The sequence below is a fragment of the Annulohypoxylon maeteangense genome (genome assembly GCF_022496945.1).
Source record: "Annulohypoxylon maeteangense strain CBS 123835 unplaced genomic scaffold GGS22scaffold_25, whole genome shotgun sequence".
NCBI classification, from domain to species: domain Eukaryota; kingdom Fungi; phylum Ascomycota; class Sordariomycetes; order Xylariales; family Hypoxylaceae; genus Annulohypoxylon; species Annulohypoxylon maeteangense.
In genome coordinates, this window is record NW_025953272.1 from 110329 (window position 1) to 131397 (window position 21069).

Genomic DNA, 21069 nt, shown 5'->3' on the forward strand with positions numbered 1-21069 from the left:
TGCTGGTTCGGCAAAAAGAAAGAAAAAACGAGATATAACCAGGAGGAATTTATTCCTCCGTCCAAAGGTCCCCTCTAGAGAGGAGTACGAAGGCCAACTTCGGTGAAGAGTGCTTTGGGAAGATCTCGGATGTGAGAGTAACATTCTCTCCAAAGCCTGCCTGCTTGATTGAGTCACAGCACCAGTTCCATCAAGAGGCTGTATAGGCCGTGCGCCTTTCGAGAATTTCGGTGTTGCCGCGACTTATATGCCTGGAGCGGTTCTGCTCTAAGTTATACGCCGCCGGTCGGTTCTATTTCTAGGTAGATAAAATGGGCTTCAGCCTTGCCTTTGCTTTTTTTTCTTCCGTACGAGCACAGGGGCCAACGTCAGTTGCCTATCTGAAGGCGTACCAAGAGGTAGGTACCTAGGCTGATAGGCACCTAAGCAGCTAAGTAGGCAAAGCGATGGGGAACATCACCACTACATACAGCTTGTCGATCGACATGACTAACACATTATGCTCGCTAGCTAGGCAACCGGCGGCGCAGCAAATCGAAAAATTTATTTGCATCGCATATGTACGCGGCAGTTAACTACTTATGTAGGTATATCTTATCTACCGGTCGATCATATCATATCAGAATGTATTTGCATGTCTTCTGTTGGCGTGCCATGTCCGTAAAAATGACACCATTGGCTCTGCCAGCTTTTTGGGCTTGGTCAGGTGGCAGTGCTGCAGGTAAGAGAAGGCGACTCGGACTACAGTAGCATTATGGAACGAGCCGCTTAAGACACTCAGCGACCGGCATAATAGGGCGAACAAGTTTACTGGAGTATTCTAAAGGCGCGTGAGGCAACCACGCAGCCATCAATGGTCGCCTTCTATTCAACCCGCTCTATCTCTATCTACGGACATGTACTACGGTTACATCTGGAAGAGCGAGTGTGCATTACTACCTCAAAGTGACTCTAAATGCTTACATACCTTTGTACCTCGTCTTAGTCTTAATGGCCTCTACATAGGTAGTTCTGGCATTGATGCTAGTTCGAACGTATCTTACTTGTATCGAGAAGGATTTACGATGACCAAGCCCCTTTTGTTAAGGCAAACGTCCAGATGTCCTGTAAGTGAATGTGGATGTAGTGGGGTTGATCCGGGGGTCTAGACTACAGTACCTACTAGGTAGTTTCTTCGATTTATCTTGGGCGCTAACATAACACAAATAGATTCGTACATACGGTAATATTGATTACTTACATATGGATAGCATAGGACTACCTACCTATTAGTCTGCCAGTATTAGTTTCTAATAGATAATAGGTAGCCAATATACGAGCTGTACAACATAGATGAGTAGCTCGAGCTACTAAGTATTCTATTAGCCAAACTCACACCCTTGTCAACTTTGTTAACCAACCACAATACTAGGTAGGTATTCTACTACCTACCTAGTACTGCCCAGGTGTTTTAATCAGATGCTGTCATCTGAAGAACAGCCTAGAGGTGGAACAGGTTGCAGCAACGCTACAGTTGTGTATCCAACTATCAATACATGCCAGGTGCTAGGCTAGGTACCTAGCTAGGTAGGTAGACAGCCCGGTATGTGGGTACGTTTATCAATTGATACCTATACCTACATGTATGTATGTATGTATGTATGTATGTATGTATGTATGTATGTATGTAGTAGGCATTAATGTGAGCAGGCGCAGGCGCCAGACAGAGTACCTAGTAGGTAGGTACATGCACATGTATATATGAATTCAAGATGTAGCTCCTGCACGTATTATACTCCTACCAATAAATGTAGAGTATCATGCAGTTATGATATAGCTACTAGGTAGGCTAGTTGATCGGCGCCACTGCCTTGTCACTCCCTTCGGTACCTATAGCGACTTCTTGTTAGGATGCGAAGGCAGGAAGGTAAGCAAGTTTAATGGGTGTCATCGCTGCCGTCTTTTCTTTGGTTTGTTTAAATCCAAGCCCTAGAAGTGAAGTCGGTAGTACAATACAAGGTTCTCAGTGTTATTAGACCATTAGACCGCTGTTCAAGATTTGCATATATCCATCCATAGCATAGATCTTTACTATTTCCACGCAGTGCACAAAGAGATTCTTATTATCATCTTAACGTAAACATCTGAAGTTATTATTTCGTTACCGCTCAAAGCTAGTCTGCTTGTTAGATCTCCGCCGCAACCTTGCATCCTTAAAACTGACCCTCGTTAATTCACGGATATTCATAGGTTGCCGCCGATTACCTGGCAGCCTGGCAGCCTGGGTAGCCATCTCGTTCACCATTCCCAAGAGGCCTCTTCTTACTACCTAGTATTTATCAATCCACGCCTTCTTTGATTCGCTCTCTTTTGTATCCCCTCCGCCCGGCTGTTCCCGAAGCCTTGCAACCCTCGCGGCTTTAATGAATGGATGGATTCATACATAAACCCTCAAGTTGCCAGCAATTCTTATCAGCCGTCTGCTTACACACTTGACTCCTTTACCTACTCGCTTCTCTAGACCATCGGGGCCATCTATCTACCCCCTACTTGATAGGTAATGTCATTTCACCGAACTTTTAAGTGTTGACATTAATTCTAACCGATTCATAGGTGCGTGGTGTATTTTAATCAATCCTCTTTCCGCTCTCCTCTCTACTCTCTCCTAAAGGTGCCAGCATTACTATATGTGTAGAATGGAGACTTGTACTGCCGTGTACAGCGTGGCGACCGCATTTGGACTCGATGCTAGAGGAGAATGACCGTCCAAAGAGAGACCGACATTTGGCGCTTTTAAATTACACAACTGATTTTCCCACCCTTTAATTCCCATTTTATTATTTCCCGTTCTCTATACTAACACGGTGTGTTTCGGTAACAGGAAGTAAGCCAGTCATGAGCAACCACGAGGCTTGAAAGTGTTTGATTGTGTCCACAACCAGCGAGGACAGAAAAGTATTTCCCCGCCTTTCGACTCTCAAGTCGGCATTCAATGCTGTCGTATACAAACTTTTTCGCCATCATTGTTTGCCTGCGCGCAGTTTCTAAGCGCACCTCTACCTTCGGTGCCATATTTTACTCGTCCCACTGTTGGGAGTAAAGCGCCTTTTCAACCACAATTGTGTAACTAATATGGCCTCAAACATCGATCTGAAAATGGAATCCCAGGAAGTTAAGACTGGCCCTTCTGCTGACCGCCGCGAGGGAAATATTCCCAGTGGAAACGAAGCAAAGACCCATCTAGCCGAGGATGTGCAGGCGACTACACCCCCTGATTCGGGTAAGAAGACTAAGGGATCTAAAACCGACAAGAAGTCGAGTGGTAAACCTGGCAAGAAAGACAAAAAGGCCAAGTCTAGTAAGCCGAAGAAGGTGGCCCCTGATAGCAGTGGGAACTCTTCTAGTGACAGCGAGGACGGGTTTACAAACTCATCCTCAGATGACCATACCGAGACCGAGTCGGAGGTTGAAGCCGAGGCGGTCTTGAAGAAAAAACGAATTCAGAAAAAACGTCAGGATCCTCGAAAGTCTAAGAAGAAGTCGTCCAAATCGTCCAAGTCATCCAAGGCAGTTACGAAACAGGCTAAATCGCATACAAAAGCTTCTGAAGTTAATACTAGCGACTCCGAAGCCGAGTTTGAAGATGACTCAGACCCTGACGAGAAGGAGAACACCAGTAAAGCCTCCCTAGAACAAGAGGTTGCTCAGATGCGACTTCAGGTACAACAGATGCAGCGCCAGATTGCCTCATTCGCCATTGCAAGCGGCTCTCCCGGAATTAATGGTCCTAATTCTCTTAACCAGGGAGCTTTCGGGACAAACGGCCTTAATGCTAGTTTGGGAGGATCTGCAGGCTTCGGTTTGGGAGGTTTGAATTCAGCCAACTTCGGTAACGCCGGATTTAATGGAAACTACGGCGCTACGCTTAACATGCTTAATGATCCATTGTCGAATATCTCGAAAGCTGTTCGCGGCAATCGTGGAAACGGCCCGCCGCTATCTGGCCGTGGAAGACGACCTCCCCCTGACGACTTACTAGAAGAGTTCACGGGAGGCGGGGGCCAAAATAAGCCTACCAAGCCTAAAAATGCCCGCAATGGAAAGCCGGTTATACAGCGCCTTGAATTTAAACGTGTAGATCAGGTCTGGGATTCCCAGATCCATAACTACAAGCTTCAGGACACGGCTGAGAATGCCAGTAACTCTCAATACGATGAGTACCTATTCCATGTTCGGAGAACTTTTGACTGGGAAGGCAAATATAAGACGACGATAGTTGACATTAAGAGTAAGCAACTTCGGGAAGCCCTTCAGGACGTTATAGGTAGCGTGAAAGGTGTAAGTCTGGTCGAAGAGACCCCTAAGGTGGATCCCAAAATGTTGTTCTTGTGAGTCATCTCTATGTTCCTGTCCCTCTAATTCACCCCGCCTGAAACTAATTTGGAGATAGATATCTCGAAGACATGCGAGAATATATGAATAATCTTAAGGAACTCGAACCCGAGGGGGACTCTAGAAAGGAACGTAAGAAGGTCCAAAAGTGGATTGATGAGAAGCGACGGCACCTGCGAATACTCATCAAATATCTAGACGCGGATCATGCAGAAACCAAGAAAAGGTAAGTTCTTTCTCCAGACCTTTTGATAAAGATATGGAAGTGGTGGGACTCACACGTGAATTAGTTTATATCCGATGCTAGAGAACGGTCTCATCACATTTGATCTCCTATGGGCCCTGTGGAAGCCGAATACACTCGCGTACACTACGACATACGGCTCCGTCGACGAACCTCGCATCTTTAAGGTAGAGGTTGCAGAGAAACATTATAGTATTGTTAGGGGTGAATTTTACTATGTTGAGGGCAAGGTACGCTCCTAAGCATAACAGCCCATGTCCAAATTTAAGTCCAATTACTAACGCGACGAGTATAGTACTTCGAGTATGACGGCAAGCAATTTGGATACGGAAGTATGTCAGAGGAGATACAAGAGTTTCGTGGAGCCCGTAAAATTACGAGCTTGGGTTGCTATCCCCTTAAGTACCATAAGAACGAAGTTCAATTACGCAAGGACCTTATCGAGCGTGGCAAGAAATTCGTAGGACTCGGTGGCGTGCACTATAAGAGCCATCACGGTATGGCCTACCATAAGAAAAAGAAGGCCGTTATTAAGGTCAATATTAACGGCCGAATAATGGTCGATCCGGCAATCCACCGTCGAATCAACCCGAATTATCCCGTTTCTTTGGTCCGACCCAAAGACCATGATGTTCTAAGCGATGAAGAAGATAGTGACGAAGAGGAAGGTGGCTGTGGTTGTGAATCAGAAGACGACGACGGGGGTGCCGATGGTATCGGTCTCGAGCATATTCTAGGAGATAACGAGGAAGGAGGCAAGGTCAAGTATGTGACTAAAGTGTATAAGGACAATAAGGGCGCCGTACGCACTGCGCGCATCCCTAAGGATCTTGTTGACCCGGAAACTCCTAAGGAGAAGCTAGACCAAGTACCTAGCAAAGGCGAAGAGGAAAAGGATGCTACTACTAAAGATAACGAGGATGGTGCTGCAGAAGATGGCAATGATAGCGCCCCACCGGTATTTACTGACGAGGAATACCTGATTGCCTCACCAGTTGTTTTGGGGTTTGCCTTCGCCGAGAAGCTTTGGCTCGAGTTCACGGTCTCGGGTATTAAAGAGATTTCATGGAACGAGCATGCTTATGATTCTTTAGTTCTCCAACCTAACACGAAAGAGATTGTCAGGGTAAGCGCTCAACTACTTTTTCTAATGACCCTCCTAGCTTCTTCGTCCATATCCCCTTACCTGACTATTGAGTTTCTACTGACATGTAACCTCAAGGCCCTCGTCGAGTCCCACAAATACCATCCAGCTGAGAGCATCGACGATGTCATCCAGGGCAAAGGCAAGGGACTTGTTGCCGTTCTTCATGGACCACCCGGTACCGGCAAAACTCTAACAGCAGAGGGCATAAGCGAACTTCTCAAATGCCCGCTCTACATGGTATCAGCTGGTGACCTTGGAACGGATTCTCGCTACCTCGAGGCAGAGCTGCAGAAGATTCTCGACATCTGTCACGCCTGGGGCGCCATCTTACTACTTGATGAGGCAGATGTCTTCCTCGAGAAGCGGAATATGCAGGATATCCATCGGAATGCTCTCGTCAGCATTTTCTTGCGTCAGCTAGAGTACTTCCAAGGAATACTGTTTTTGACCACGAACCGTGTTCAGGTACGTTCTATCTCGCTATAGCGCAAATTTCCTTTTGTCGCCTAAGAAAAATAAAAATAAACTAACACGCAAATTTCTTAGACATTTGATGACGCGTTCCAATCGCGAATCCACATTGCGCTACGGTACGACGACTTGGATACGAAAGCGAAGAAAGCTATCTTCAAGATATTCGTTGAGCGTGCGCGAGCCGTGACAGGGACTGACTCGACACCATTTGAAGATGAAGACTATACCAGTCTGGCAAGGCACAATTTGAATGGACGTCAAATTAAGAACACGATCGGTACTGCGCAGGCGCTTGCGGTCAATAAGGGCGAGTCGCTCAGCATGCGCCATATCCGCGAGGTTCTTAATGTCCAGCAAAACTTTGAGCAAGATCTCAAGGGTGGCACCGGATATCAGGATGCCATGCGTAGCTACTTTTAATGGAAATTCTTCTTATATTCTTTAAGGATCGTTTGTACGTTTTCGGGATGCCGCACGAAAGATATGAAAAGATGCTTCTCAATCGATAGTATTTATAAAGTAGACCCAGGGAGAGAAGGTTGGAGTACGGATCAGGATGGGTTTTTCTGACTGTGGTTTCTTAATCCCATCTTTTCGTGTCCCTTCTTTCAATATCGCAAATGCTTTGTAGGGATTGGGGTGGTAACAAAAAAGCGGTGCTTTCATTAACTTAACTTTTTGCTGCGGTTGTGACTAGGCATCGTTCCATATCCATATTAAGCTACGTGGTAAAGGTAACCTTTGGAAAGTAGTGATAACTACTGGGTACCTAGGCCTAAACTGTATTATATTATCTTGCGTTTGATCCTGTTTTCTAGAATAATAGAAGGTTTAAATTTATGAAATATAGATCTTGGTATTCATCGTCTCTAGAGAATCGTCTTGGTCTTGTAGTCACATAATCAGTCTCGAGACATAAAAGCTCGAAAAACTCCTCCAAAAACGCCGATCCCAATGCAGCCGACAAGAGTGATATTTCCGGTCGATGCGTATCCATCGAATTTAGTACCCGTCCGCTAAAAGTCCATTGCGCTTTCTCCAACACCTTCATCTTCCCCAAAGTCGTCGGCGTCTCCGCCGTCGAAATATTGCTCTGCGTCGTAGTCTCCGCCCTCGTCATCGTCGTAATCATCGTCTTCCTGGGACATATGCTCCTCTTCCTCATCAATATCGATGTCCTCTTTATTGTCAACCTCCTCCGTCTCATTCTCCTTGAGGGAAGCATCGATGCGTTTCTTGCGCTCCTCCTCCGTCTCGTCCTCACGCTTCCTGCGCCGAGATGAACCTTCTCCGTCGTCGTCACTAGCGAACGTATCGTTATCCAGCACCACGGCCTTGCGCTTCGTTCCCTTCTTCTCCTTCTCCTTCACCCCGTTGGTCGCAAGGTACCCGCCCTTCGGGCCACCGGCGTCTCGACCGTGCAGGGTGGCCCACAGCTCCTCGGGGAAGAAGGCGTTGACGTACCTATCGGCGCACCGGCGCAGCTCGGGCAGCACGCGCACCTCATCGACAAACTTATGACTATACAGCGGCACAGCGCGAAAGGGGTCCGCGCTCGCCCGACTCTTCACGCCAAACCGCGCGTTCAGCTGCGCCTGCCCGTACGTCCGCCGCACTGGATCGCTCGGCTTAGAGGTTCCCGCGTCGCTCATGTTGTTGTTGCTCGTTAGGTGTCGGTGCGTGTACAGCGGCGTATTCTGGAAGGCGCGCCGGAAGGCGACAAAGGCGGCGACGGAGCGGTCTTCGGTTGGGGAGAGGGGGGGTGCGATTGGGGGTTTGTAGGTTTTCTGTTAGTGAAGAGGTACCTAGTTAGTATCTTATCCCTTATACATATAGTAGGTACATATATAAGTGAAGGTGCGTACGGGATATGTATCTTGCGGCTTCTCGTTGAACTGCAGACTTGGGTCGTCAGCGCCGGGCATTCCTTGTGGTCCTGCTTTGCGAGCTGCACCGAAACCACCGCGGCCGCCACGACCGCCCCTTCCTCCTCTACCGCGACCAGACATTTTGATGCATGAAGTTATTCTACTTCAGGTGTATTGCTTTGAAATATAGAGTTTATTGGAGGAGTTTCAAATACGACTAACAAAGTAGGTTGCTAGAAATAGAGATTGAAATGTCGAAAAAAAAAAAAAGAGAGAATCGAATTCGACTTGCTTAAAATTTTAGCGGAGACTTGGTGGGGTTGGGCTAGAGACGGCAGGGACCTGCCTTCCTTAAAATTACCCCGCATAAAGTTTTACAGAAGCTTTAGCCCCGCCAACCCACTAGACAAGACCCACTACAGCTTCCCGGGACCTTCTACTCTGTAAGTTGGGGTCCATTCTAACTTCCTACGTTCCAGCAAGCGGCAACTTTATCAAAACTACGCGGCCGTTTACCTGCCTAGACTCAATCTTGAAGCCTATAACTTACAACTTACAATTTACAACTTACAACTTACAACTTACAACTTACTTACAACTTACAACTCACTTTAATTCATTCTTCGCTGTTCAATCTTCGCTGTTCAATCTTCGTTATTCGCTCTATCCTCGCTCAGTCGTCTACCTTTTACCCACTGTTTAACCAGACTGCCTACAATGAATCGAATTGCAGTCAAGGTGGACACGGATGTCATTCCCGTCACCGGGATCGAAGAACTGGGAAAGCATTTAGACGAATTAATCGCAGATCCGAGTCTATTGCCAATCCCTAAGTTATTTGACGATGTCGAACTTCAACTTACGGGTACATATACTCATCTGGATAGGACTTTACTACCTAGATATATATCTAGAGTATGAGAAAATACTAATATAGTGAATAGACGCGAACATACTACCTCTGATCCCACGGCTTCTTCCAAAGATCACTGAAATCCTCAAACAGTATCAGCAGGATCCCGCAGTTTTATGTAGCTTAGCGATCAAGCTTCTTGGTCCTTTAAGCTTCACTCAAATACTGTCTCTAGCTCCAGAAGAAGCTCTGATACAAGCCTTGCGATCTCCTGCCCCGTCGGCAAATATCCTTGGTATGGTTGTTATCGAAAAAGCTGCCAAATCTCCAAGCGACGCTGCTATCTTGGGCATGATGAAAAACTTGGTTACCAACTTCTTAACTCAGTGGCTGAGTGCCCCGCAGGTGGAAGTAGGGGAGAAAGGTACCAAAGTTTTAGGTGACGTTCTGGATGTCGACTGCGATACCCGTCCACCCGACGACTTATCTGTGAACGGGATGGAGATTGTCGTTAGAAAACAACCTGGCCAGGGGCTTGTGTGGAGACGAATTTTCCAAGATCACGACATATACGATCTAATATTATCACTTTGCGTCAGTGGCCAACTTGGTTCCCAACAACAGTCGCTTGCTCAAGGTCGCCTACTTCGGGTCTTACCACGCCTGGCAGCCCTAAACTTCCGAGCGGTTACTTGGACGGACTTTTCCGATCTGAATCAGCGATACTCTAACATCAATGGCAATGGCGGATTGCTACATTTTGCTGCCTTGCACATGGTAGACAAGGGGGACATGTTGGTCCATCTTAACCTTGTCGACTTCTTCGAGGCTTTCCTGAGTATTCAGAGAATTACGCCATTCTCTACCTACAAGATGGACACTCTTACTAAGCTATTAAAGGATGCTACTGCACAAGATAATGTCTTGAAGGCATCGATTTTCACTTTGCCTGAGCGTACCATACCTGAAGAAGCCGAAGATCTGGGCCGGTTCATAAGAGAAGTCTTGAATTCTCAGTAAAAATACAGAAAGACACCTCCTATTCGTATTGTTTTCAACATTCGGAGGCCATAATACAATGAGTTCCGGGTATATTCTATGAGACCAGACTACCACGTGAGCTTCCATATTCTACCAATCACATTGCAAACTCCCAATCCTAATATAACGCCTTGTGCCCTCTGTCGGGGTCAATGAACATTGCCTATCATTTGTAATCCCCCTTGGGATATTCCTACTTCCAGTTAGCAACGGCAACCTAACCCACAAAGCTCGATAGTAATATCTTGTTCCTTAATGAAAGGCATGCGGCCGGTGTATCCCTTCACGTTAGCCATGATGGTCGCATCTATCCACCTTCCTATTGGGGGTGGCCTCCTGAAATATTCCATATCATCCAAACTTCTGATACAAAATTCTCGTTCCTCTTCATTCGCAGATTCATAAGAAAACGCCAGTGCAGCTGTGTACTCAATCGCGAGCGGCCTCTGCGTCCTCATCCAAGGATAGGCCATCCATATCCGCTTACTGAATTCTCGGCATTTCTTCATCACACTCGAGATATAGTGGTCTAAAACCAGATTTGCTTCCTGCATGGTTCGGTGTATTATGATGCTGTACATCGCGTGGGTGTAAAAGAATTTTGCGGTATCGATGTCGCAGAATTGGTAACATGTCGGGAACAGGTCAGCATCTAAGAGGTTCTCCACCTCAATTATATCGCCCAACTCTCTCAGTGAGGCTAAGGTAGCTTCGCTCTCCTGTTCCAGGTACTCTATGACGGGCGAAGCTCTAAATAAAAGCTCAGCTGCAGTCATCGTATCCGAGGGATCCTGGGCGAGAACGCGGACTAGTCTTACTAAAGTTGGCCAGACAGTCATCTCGATCCAGAGGCGATACATGGCCTTAACGACAGGACGGAGCATACTGCCATCCACGGCTTGTCTAAAAGCTGTTATCCACTCATAATTCATAAATACGCTGTCTCTTCCTTGGCGGACGTCTTCTTGAAGCTAATACAAATATCATTAGCGATTCCAAGACAACGACTTCTAAAGGATCATAGTTATACATGATGAACTTACCATGTTGAAAAAACTATCAAACGTGGCGTAGAGTCCCAAGTCTTGAAACCCTTGCCACGGACCTCCTCTGCTAATAACGGCGGTCAGTCCCGCTGCATGATTCTCTCGGTTCGCTCCCCGCTCAAAGTCGTATGTGAGCTAGTTATCGCGCAACAGCTGTCAGTCCGTCCGTCTCTTTATATCAAATATTTCGGTCTAGATATGGGGTCAAACTCACCTCGAGTTTCTGCAGCAGCCACTGTGCTGTAATCGTATCTATCACCAACCCCTGAGAAGGCTCTGCCAGTGCTTTCCGTAGGCTCCCTAAAGCTTGCATATGAAGCTGCAAATCTAGCCATGTCTCCGGCGACATTACATCCCGTTGGCTGTTCGACCATGAGGCGACGACTAATTCAACGGTGTGTCGTAATACCGGACTTTCCGAGCCCAGCCGTTGCGGTATCATCTTTATCGAAGGGCCCCATATCAGCAAATCGTGGCCTGTTCCCGATGCAGCCTCTATACAGGAAATGAATTGGGAGGCTAGTCGATCCGATGGGCTCATAACCGGGGATGGGGTTGGCGACGGTGTCGATGTCGATGTCGGCCTGCCGCGCTTAACACTCCTGGGACGATGCGGGCGTGTTAGACGCATTCGGTGGAAGGTCCCGGGACCTAGACTGGCCGTATACTCCTTCATATCAACGATGATCGTACCACCGGGGCTGCTCCGTCGCGACAGTGGGTCCGTAATCTGACTGCCATCGCAAGATGATATGCTAGCGTCATCCGAGTCACTAGACTTCGGGGTTGGCTCCTCGTTGTGGCACCCGTTCACCACAAACTTGTAATTATTCCTCGCTCCAGAACAGACTTTCCCGGCCCGAGCACATGCACCACATGTCGGCCAGTTTTCATCACACTATTTGGAACATCGTCAGCGTACCTTGGTCACGGATGGTGCGCGGGATAGAGCCGCTTACCTTGGTCTTCCGCAACTTGCAAAACGTGCAACGATTGCTCTTTGGTATTCCGACCATGATCAATGAGACGAATATCGATCGTCTTCAGTTATACTGATATATCAATTATGATCATCAGTTTCGATGGTCCGTGTATCTTATTCGGCCACGTCGAGGCTTGCTGCAGGTACGATGTATTTGAGGAGAGATGTCACATCAATACTCCTAACATGGTGAGGCCAGCGGTTTATTAATCACATCAAGGCGTCTGTATGGTCTCGAGGGAGAGTCACATTCAAAACCGCGTCGCGTAGCTATTCCGATCGTCTTTCCCTTGCTAGTGGAGCCAGCAGGTAATAGACTAGGACTTATGAGCCTGACGAGCCACAATGTATGGATACGAGGCCTGTCTTCCGGGAGGGATGCAACAAGGTACAGCCCATTAAGGTTGGGGCTCTGTAAAGGTGTCTCCAGATAGCGGTCAGGATCAGGGTCCGGACTCCTTCGCCCCCACGTTCATGGGAGCACAGATTAACTTTAGTCGATTCAGCTGAGTCGGGGGGTGGAATGAATGGAGAGGTCTGCCGACGATGTAAAGGATGTGAAAGGGGGTCATTTAATCAATCAATCCAAGACTGGATAGGCCCCCTCCTGATATGGTGGTGTTCGAGTGTCGACAATACTTCATCCTATCGCCTAGATGATTATGATTAGGGCTGAGTAATATAATGATTCGGATGAGCGACAGTCTACGTTGCGTACTCCAATCCGGTTCCCGCTTATCGAGAAGAGAGAGCTGAGCTCCAGTGAAAGAAGAGCTGCAGGGCTTGACTCTAAGTCAGGTGTGTGCCACTCGCTTCGGCTGGGATCTGCACCACAACCCAACCTTGGAAACCTCTCTCACGTAATCACTTAAAGAATTATACGCAGCAGATACGCAACTCAACACATCTACATAGTACACTACCTCGGGCGATATCATACTGTGCCGCTGTAAGGCTGATTATCGTCCCAGGTTGCCGGCTTCGTTCAGGGGTTCTAAAAAAGAGGCTTTGAGCTGTGAATAAGGACCCCTCGGACAAGACCGGATGTTTTTTTTGTGTGTTGAAACGTTCGGAATTACGACACGAAGGGAATATGTTTTAAGTTACGGAATCCCATTGAAGGCGCAATACACACCTTGAGTAGCTTAATTCGTCCATGCCCTTGCGAAGGCCTGGTCGAAACTTTCTAGAAAACTGACGAGTCCACGTCCCCGCTCGTCCATGAATTCCTATTTAGGGAACGACCTACAGAACTACCGACAATTTACAGGTGTCGATTGGCTTCGAATTGGCGAATCAGGAGTCGAGCGCAACATGAACCCCAAAGAGGAAATCTACACTACTCACATGTATCGGTGAACCTGGTTCGACCCCTAGAACTTATAGAACTTATCCCTACGCTCATTTTTCGTGAAGAGCCTATCAAATTCCTTGGAGAGGGTGAACTTAAGCTCTGCTTTGACAGGTTGCATAACACGTATGACAAGATGCCGTGGAAGGCAGGGAAGCCGGATGGCATCTATGGGTGTGACATCACAAGCCGCTCAGTTGTGCAGAATAGAGTATGTGGGCTGTTTAGCGATGAACATGCCGCAATAACGTAATAAATAGTGCTCACACGATTCCATCCCGATGTTGGCTCTCTTCCCGCTTTAGGGAACTAAGCGCGGCTGCGGAGATAGCTACGCCACTCGCCTTGTCTTCTCAGCTATGTTTAGGGCTGAGGGGAGATAGGGAAGGGAAGGGGGCAGGGGGAGTTCAAACAACGATAGACACCCTATACATTAGGCTATTGGTTCTGTGTGTCTGTCACTCTATTTCCCTACCTACTTAGGTACTTACATAGTAGTTGTCCACTGTTAAGGAGGTTTAATGATTATATGTCTCGATTATAGCATCATCTAGGTACCGTAACACAGCATATCTCACCTAAATAAAATGGCATAATAGCGGCATATCATTTAGAATTAAAGCAGTCAGATTGATAACTACGTCCCCGCCGTTTCAGCACATATCGGTACCTAAATGTTCTAAATGCACAGCATGACTCGCGTAAATGGGACCCATCAAGAGATAGGCAAGTATGATGGGATTAAATGGGTCGATTCTAAACGACATACGGTAATTTATACATCCGTCTCTTGTTTATCATTTCGTCCCGTGTACGTGTATGCTGTATCACATATCAGACGCACAGGTCATTTCCATTTCTTCATAATACGTAGGTACCTAGAATACAGGGGCGGGGGGGTGTAATACGGCATCCTGATCCAATCACGGTCTCTCTTGTGTAAGTATGCCTAACCATCCCCTGGGTAGCGTGGGGAATGATGACCTCCGATTGCTCGGTGTCCCCAGGTCTAGATACGTGCCGGGGCTCCTAAATGACCGATCTTCCTGCCCCATCATCTCCGAATACTTGGATAGGCGCGTTCCTTCGGGTGCCGTTATCTGTACTACTAAGCTCTAGTACGACTACGGTAAACTTCCAGAATAGAAGAAAGTGCCTCAGCCCTAGACAATGGAATATGATTCGTCTAAGCAAGATTGGATACGTTATGCTGTGTTACAAGCCCTGCCGTATATGAGTGAATAGCGGTTGAGGTTGCGAAGTATGCGGAACTTACATAATATCAGACCTCCTCTGGCAGCACTTTATCTTTCTTTCGGCTTCGCTCATCCCCTATATTTCTCTGCGCGTATATCGATTATCACGATGTCAGGTAGCCAAGTACGTATATCGCAATCTCTTGCAAGCCCATGCTGTCATTCCACCTAGTATTCACCCACCCTTGCCCCCTTTACGTTACCCCCCTTACCCTTACCTCAACTACCAGCACCTCGATCGGAATCGTGTAATTGTAAGCAGATCCGTAAGAGCGAGTGTCCGAAGACGAGTCTATAGAAAGGCAGATTCAACAATAATTGTCCACTGACATTAGAATATGGCTGAATGAATAATGTAAGCATAATGTAAGCATAAAATACCGAGTGGCACATCACATAACCCGAAAGAGCGTTCGGCCGATTTTGACAGCGATACATCCGTCCACAAGGCGTATTGATTATCTCGTACCTAGCAAATATCGAATAGGCGGACCGCCGACTCCGACTCATCTTAACCGCGCGGAAGAGTAACCCTGGATATGCATATTACCTACTAGGTACCCAGTAGTAGATAGTGGCATGACACTCTCGTGTAACCATCGTCACCCACACCTACTTCCTAAAAGGATATGTCTGCTTTACGAACCAATCGTTCCTTTATGACGTGCTTGATGCGATACAATACAACAGAATTCTATGAAAAGAAACAATATACCTAGGGGGAAGTCAAAGCCCCAAACACTCAAATTCCTTACCTGGTAGACATGGGACTTTAGCGAGATAGGGTAGATTAGGTACCTAGGCAAGTGTCTAGGTAGGTAAGTTTAAGGGATGGAAAGGACTAAAGTGTTTATATATAAACATCGTACGGTTAAAATAAGGCGCGATTAGCAATGTTTACATTTGGATAATACACACATTATACTTTACCGTTAAATCCACTGTAAAAATAAAGGACTTAACGTTATTTAACTTACTCGTTTTAACTAAAATGGTTTAACATTAATTTAATAACGATTATAAATTTAAATTTAAAATAAATAAAAGTTATATTTAATTTATTATTCGAAACATTTTAATTTAATTTAAATTAATTATATATATACTTATTAATTATATTATAAATATAAAGAAATTTTTCATTACGAATATACGTTTTAATTTTTTTAAAATTATAAAATTAAACGTTAAATTTTTTATTTTTATAAAAAGCTTTTAAATAAAATATAATACGAATATAATAAATTAATTAATTAATTAATTTATTTAATGTTTAAATAAACGAGCGTGGGCTTTTTTTTATAATTTTTTTAAAAGTATAAAACGTAGTAAATTTTATTATTTATTTATAAAATATTAATAATTTTAATAATATTATAATGTTAAATTTTATTTCGAAAATTTAATATTTTTTAATTAACGATTATTACTTATCGATTAATTTAATTTTAAACTTTTTTAAAAAAAAACTTTATAAGTTTTAAATTAAAAAATTAATTTAATAATTAATTATAAAGTTTTATTATTTATAATTTTTTTTATAAAATTTCGTTATTTTATTTTAAAATTAATTCGTATTTTTTTATAAAAGTTAATATTATTTTTATGTTTTTATTATTTTTTTTTTTTTATTTTTTAAAACGTTTATATAAAAGAAATTTATAAATAATTATTAAATTAACTTTATAAAAGTTATAAGTTTTATTTTTTTTTTATTTTTATTTTTTATTTTTAACTTTTTTTATTTTTTTATATTTTTTTACGTGTAATATTATTTTTTTTTTCTTTAAAAACCGGGTATATTTTATCGTAAAAATTAATAATTTTATAAAATTTCTTAAATTTTAAAAAATATTTTATTAATTACGTTTAATATTTTAATTTATTCGATAAGTTTTATAAATTTAATTTATAAAGTTTTATTAATTAATTATTTTCGTTTTATTTTTTCTCGTTAAGTTTTTTTTTTAATTTTAAAAATTTCGGTTAATTTTTTTAAAAAACTTTTATTTTTTTATAATAAATTATATATTATAGCTTTTTTTTTATTTTACTTTTTAAATATAACGTATAAATATAATATATTTTAACGTTATTATAATTAAACTTAACGTAATATTATAAATAATTTTTATATATCGAAATAATATTAAAATATTAATTTAATATTTTCTTTAATAATTATAAAGTTTTAAATTTTCTTCCGGGTTTATAATTAATTTTTACCGTTAAAAATTCGCTTAATATATTTACTTTTTTTTATTATTTAATTATTAAAGTTTATATATTAACTTTTTTTAATATTTAATTTTTATTATAATTAATTTTAAAGTTAAATTTATTAAGCTTTTTTTCGTTTTTTTTTAATTAAATAATTCGTTATTTCGTTATTTTTAATTTTATAATATTTAAAATATTATTTTAAGTTTATATTTAATGTATTTATTAATTTATAAATCGTTATAAATATATTTTATAAAATCGTTAAAACGTTTTTTTAAATGTTTTAAATAGCGATTATATTATTTACGTATAACGTTATTATTATTTTTAAAAATAAAATAATAATTTTTTTTAATTTTTTTAAAATATTTAATGTTTTAACGTTAAATATTACTTTATTTAAGTTTATTCCTTTTTTTTTTTAACGACTTTAATTTATTTTTTATATATTATAAAATTATATTTTAAAAATTTATTAAATTATAATTCGTTTAAAAATATTATAATATTTTAAAAAGTTTAATTTTTAAATTATTTTTTAAATTTTTTAATTATCGTTTTTTTATTTTTCTTTTTTATAAAGTTTTTTTTTAATTTTTTTTTAAAATAAGGTATGTAAAATATTTATTTTTTAATTTTAAATAATAGTTTTATTATAAGTTATAAATTTATATATATAATTTATAATTATTTTATTTTTTTATTTTTAAATATTTTTTTAAAAATTATTTTAATTATTAACGAGTATTTTTCGTATATTATTTTAAGCTTATAAACGTAACGGCGTTTCGTTATTTCGAATATTATTTTCGTTATAATTATTTTAATTACGGTAAATAACGCGTTTTTCGAGAAAATTTTTTATATTAATAATATATTTTTAATGATTTTATAAATTATTTTTTATATTATAATTATATATTTTTTTAAGTAAATGTTTATTAAAATTATACGGTTTTTCGTTATTTTTTTCGATAATTTTTTACATTTTTTATATTATATTTCGTAATTAAAAAATAATATTAAAAATAAAATTATATATATTATTTTATATAATTTTATCGTTAAAAATCTTTTAAAAGCCGTAAATAATTTTTTTATATAATTTATTATTTTTATAACTTTAATTATTTTAATTTTTACGTATTATTTAAACTTTAATTTTTTATTTAAGTGGATTTTTAATTAACGAAAAATTAAAAAAGTGTTAATAATTTTCGAATTTAATAAAAGAATTAATTTTATTTTTAACTTTTTTCGTAATTTAATTACGAGATTTTTTTTACTTTTTTTCCGGGTAAAATATATTATTTTTATTTTTTTAAAAGTAAACGTTATTTTATTTTTTTTATTATATTTTAATATTTTATTTATTTTTTTTCGAACGGTTTTAATATTTTTTTTTAACGTTTTATTAAAAATTAATATCGTTATATTATTTACGTAATTTTATTTATATTTATTATTTTTTAATAATTTATTAAAATATAATATATATAATATTAATAATAATAAAAAGTTTTATAAAATGCCGTATTTTACGTTTTTAATTATTATAATAATTTTTTTTAAATAAATAATTATTTTTTTATTTAAAAAAAAGTTTTTTATAAATTTAAATGTAAATTTTAATTATTTTTAAGTTATTATTTAATTTAATAACCGGTTTTTTAAAATTATATCGAAAGTTTTTTATACGTTTAAAATAATTAATATTATTTTTTTATCGTTTATTATCGTTAATTTAATATTATAAATAAAATTAATTATTAAATTTATTATTAATTTTTTAAGTATAATTTTCGTATATTATAAATTAATTAATTTATTTTATAATGTAATTTAAATTATTTTTTAATTATAATTTTTTTTAAACTTTTATTTAAATATAATAATAATATTATTAAACGTTATATTTTATAAATCGAAAAATTTATTTTCTTTATTTTAAACATTATTATTATTTCGGTTTTTTTTTATAAATTTAAAAAAACTTTTATTTTAAAGTATTTTTTTAATAATTTTATATAATATTTTATAAAAATTAATTATATTATTTTAAAATATTTCATTATAATTACGTTAATTTTTAAAAAAATAAAAAATACTTTTATTATATATTTTTTTATTTTTTTTTTTATAATTTTCGTATTTTAAAAAAATAATTTTTTTTATTTATTATAATTTTTTTTACTTAAATTATTTTTAAAATTAAATTTAAATAAAATAACTTTCGTTAAATATTCGGCTTTTTTAATAACGTTTTTAATTATTTATTTTTTTATTATTAAAAAAAAAACCTTTATTTTTTATTTTAATTTATATTAATTAATAATTTTTATAAAAAATTTATTATTTATATAATTATTTTTAAATTTTTTTTAATATTTATTTTATATTTTATAATATATTATAAAAAAGTTTTTTTTAATAAAGCTTATAAAGTTTAATTTATTCGTTATTTTTCATTTTTTTTAAATTATTTAATATTTTTCGTTTTATTATAATATAAATTTATTTTTAATATGGTATATTTTATTTATTATTTTAATATATTTATTAATTATTTTTAAAAAGTTAATTATTATATAATTAATTTTTATTATAATATTTATTATTTTAATATTAAAAAAGTTATAAGCTTTTATTTTTATAAAATTAATTAAACGTTTTAATTCGTTTTTTAATATTTTTTAAATTTTAACTTTTTCGAGGAAAAGTTTTATTTTTTTACTTTAAAAAGTAATTTTTATAAATAAATGGTTAAAATCGTATTTAATTTCTTTTACGATTTAATTTTTTACGAAAAAAATATTAAAAAAAAAAGATTTAATATATAATTATTTTTATACGTAATTATTTTTAATTTTTTTATAAAAGTTATATTTAATTTAATAAATTATTTCATTAATTTTTAAAATTCGTTTTTTATATTAATTCCCGATTTTTAATTTAAATAATAAAAATTAACGTTTTTTATTATTAAATAGTTTTTTAAAAATTTAAAAAAAGTTAAATAATTAAATATTAATTTAGTTTCGAAATATTTATAATAATTTAAATAAAAGTAATCGTTTACGTTTAATTATATAAAATTTTTATAATAAATTTTTTAACGATATTTTATTAATAATCGGGAATTTTTTTTAATATACGTTATAATTTTAAGTTTATTTTTTTTAATAATGTTTTAAACGTTTATTAAAAAATATTTATTATATTTAAAATATTTTATAATAATATTATTTTTAATTATTAATATTTATAGTTTAATAAATAAAATTATGTTAATATTTTTATATTAATATTATTATAAGAATATTTTTTATATATTTTTATTTTTATTTACGTTATAAGTTATAATATTAATTATTTTAAGTTTTAAAAGTTTATAATAATATTATTTTTTAATTATTTAAATTTATTTTTATTAATTTTTAAAGTTTACGTTTCGACGTTTAAAGCGTTTTTTTATTAATTATTTTATTATTAAGCGTATTTTATTTCGTTTAATAATTTTTATAAAACGGGTTTTTTAATTTTATTTATTATTTTAATTAAAGTTTTTATATTTAATATTAATACGAAAGTAATTATTATGGTTTTTATTACGAAATTAACCGATTTTTTAATTAATAATTTTATTTAAAGTTTTATTAACGTTTTTTTTATTTTTTTATCTTTTTTTATAAAAGTTTTTATAAAATTAATAATATTAATTATTTTTTCGTTTTATATTTTTTTTACGGGAAATAACGAGGTTTTTCGTTTATTAATAATATTTATTTATTTATATTTTTTTAAAAAGTTTTTATTAAAAAATAACGTTTATTTAATTATTTTTATAAAGAAATTTTTCGCCACGTATTTTTAATTGTTAATTTTTTTAATGGTTTTTAATTTTACTTAATTTAAAGGAATAATTTAACCGTTTATTCGCCGAAGTTTATATAAATAATTATTATATTTTACCGGGTAAAAATTATAATAATTAACGCATTAAAATAATTATTCGTAAATATTTTATATTATTAATTTATATTTATTTAAACGTTTATTATAATTTTTATAAAAAAGTTTTTTATTATAATATTTTATTATATAATATTTTTAACATTTTAAATTATAACGGATAATATAAATTTATTTTTTAATTTTTTTAAAAAAATTATTAACGAAAAAAAGTTTAAAACGTTTAACTTTTTTTTTAAAA

General features: G+C 37.1%; 4 protein-coding genes across 4 annotated transcripts; 2 read left to right on the forward strand and 2 right to left on the reverse strand.

The window, feature by feature from the left end:
* Positions 1-2613: 2613 nt before the first annotated feature.
* On the forward strand, positions 2614-6695 carry GGS22DRAFT_82777 (uncharacterized protein). The gene is made up of 6 exons (XM_047968210.1): positions 2614-4367; positions 4430-4597; positions 4662-4845; positions 4911-5741; positions 5838-6227; positions 6309-6695. Exons 1-6 carry the CDS (start codon positions 3112-3114, stop codon positions 6654-6656), a joined length of 3177 nt encoding a protein of 1058 aa, XP_047814379.1. The 5' UTR covers positions 2614-3111; the 3' UTR covers positions 6657-6695.
* Positions 6696-7082: 387 nt separating this feature from the next.
* Positions 7083-8374, reverse strand: GGS22DRAFT_174665 (DNA-directed RNA polymerase III, subunit Rpc31). The gene is made up of 2 exons (XM_047963130.1): positions 8102-8374; positions 7083-8023 (listed from the first exon to the last, which is right to left on the reverse strand). The coding sequence occupies exons 1-2, from the start codon at positions 8243-8245 to the stop codon at positions 7253-7255; spliced, it is 915 nt and encodes a 304-aa protein (XP_047814380.1). The 5' UTR covers positions 8246-8374; the 3' UTR covers positions 7083-7252.
* Positions 8375-8821: 447 nt separating this feature from the next.
* On the forward strand, positions 8822-9977 carry GGS22DRAFT_182239 (uncharacterized protein; the record flags this gene model as incomplete). Its single annotated transcript, XM_047963943.1, has 2 exons — positions 8822-8969; positions 9049-9977. 2 exons carry the CDS (start codon positions 8822-8824, stop codon positions 9975-9977), a joined length of 1077 nt encoding a protein of 358 aa, XP_047814381.1.
* Positions 9978-10089: 112 nt separating this feature from the next.
* Positions 10090-12712, reverse strand: GGS22DRAFT_82809 (uncharacterized protein). Its single transcript, XM_047968211.1, has 4 exons — positions 12004-12712; positions 11259-11942; positions 11042-11179; positions 10090-10969 (listed from the first exon to the last, which is right to left on the reverse strand). Exons 1-4 carry the CDS (start codon positions 12058-12060, stop codon positions 10202-10204), a joined length of 1647 nt encoding a protein of 548 aa, XP_047814382.1. The 5' UTR covers positions 12061-12712; the 3' UTR covers positions 10090-10201.
* Between the last annotated feature and the right edge of the window lie 8357 nt (positions 12713-21069).

Bases quoted from the DNA above. Each gene is read 5' to 3' on its own strand.
- GGS22DRAFT_82777 (XM_047968210.1), top strand. From the start codon at position 3,112: ATGGCCTCAAACATCGATCTGAAAATGGAATCCCAGGAAGTTAAGACT. The intron at 4,368-4,429 runs GTGAGTCATCTC...ATTTGGAGATAG, and splicing joins GATCCCAAAATGTTGTTCTT to ATATCTCGAAGACATGCGAG. The intron at 6,228-6,308 runs GTACGTTCTATC...CAAATTTCTTAG, and splicing joins TGACCACGAACCGTGTTCAG to ACATTTGATGACGCGTTCCA.
- GGS22DRAFT_174665 (XM_047963130.1), bottom strand. From the start codon at position 8,245: ATGTCTGGTCGCGGTAGAGGAGGAAGGGGCGGTCGTGGCGGCCGCGGT. The intron at 8,024-8,101 runs GTACGCACCTTC...CTTCACTAACAG, and splicing joins AGCCGCAAGATACATATCCC to AAAACCTACAAACCCCCAAT.
- GGS22DRAFT_82809 (XM_047968211.1), bottom strand. From the start codon at position 12,060: ATGGTCGGAATACCAAAGAGCAATCGTTGCACGTTTTGCAAGTTGCGG. The intron at 11,943-12,003 runs GTAAGCGGCTCT...TGTTCCAAATAG, and splicing joins GCAAGTTGCGGAAGACCAAG to TGTGATGAAAACTGGCCGAC. The intron at 11,180-11,258 runs GTGAGTTTGACC...CGCGATAACTAG, and splicing joins GGCTGCTGCAGAAACTCGAG to CTCACATACGACTTTGAGCG.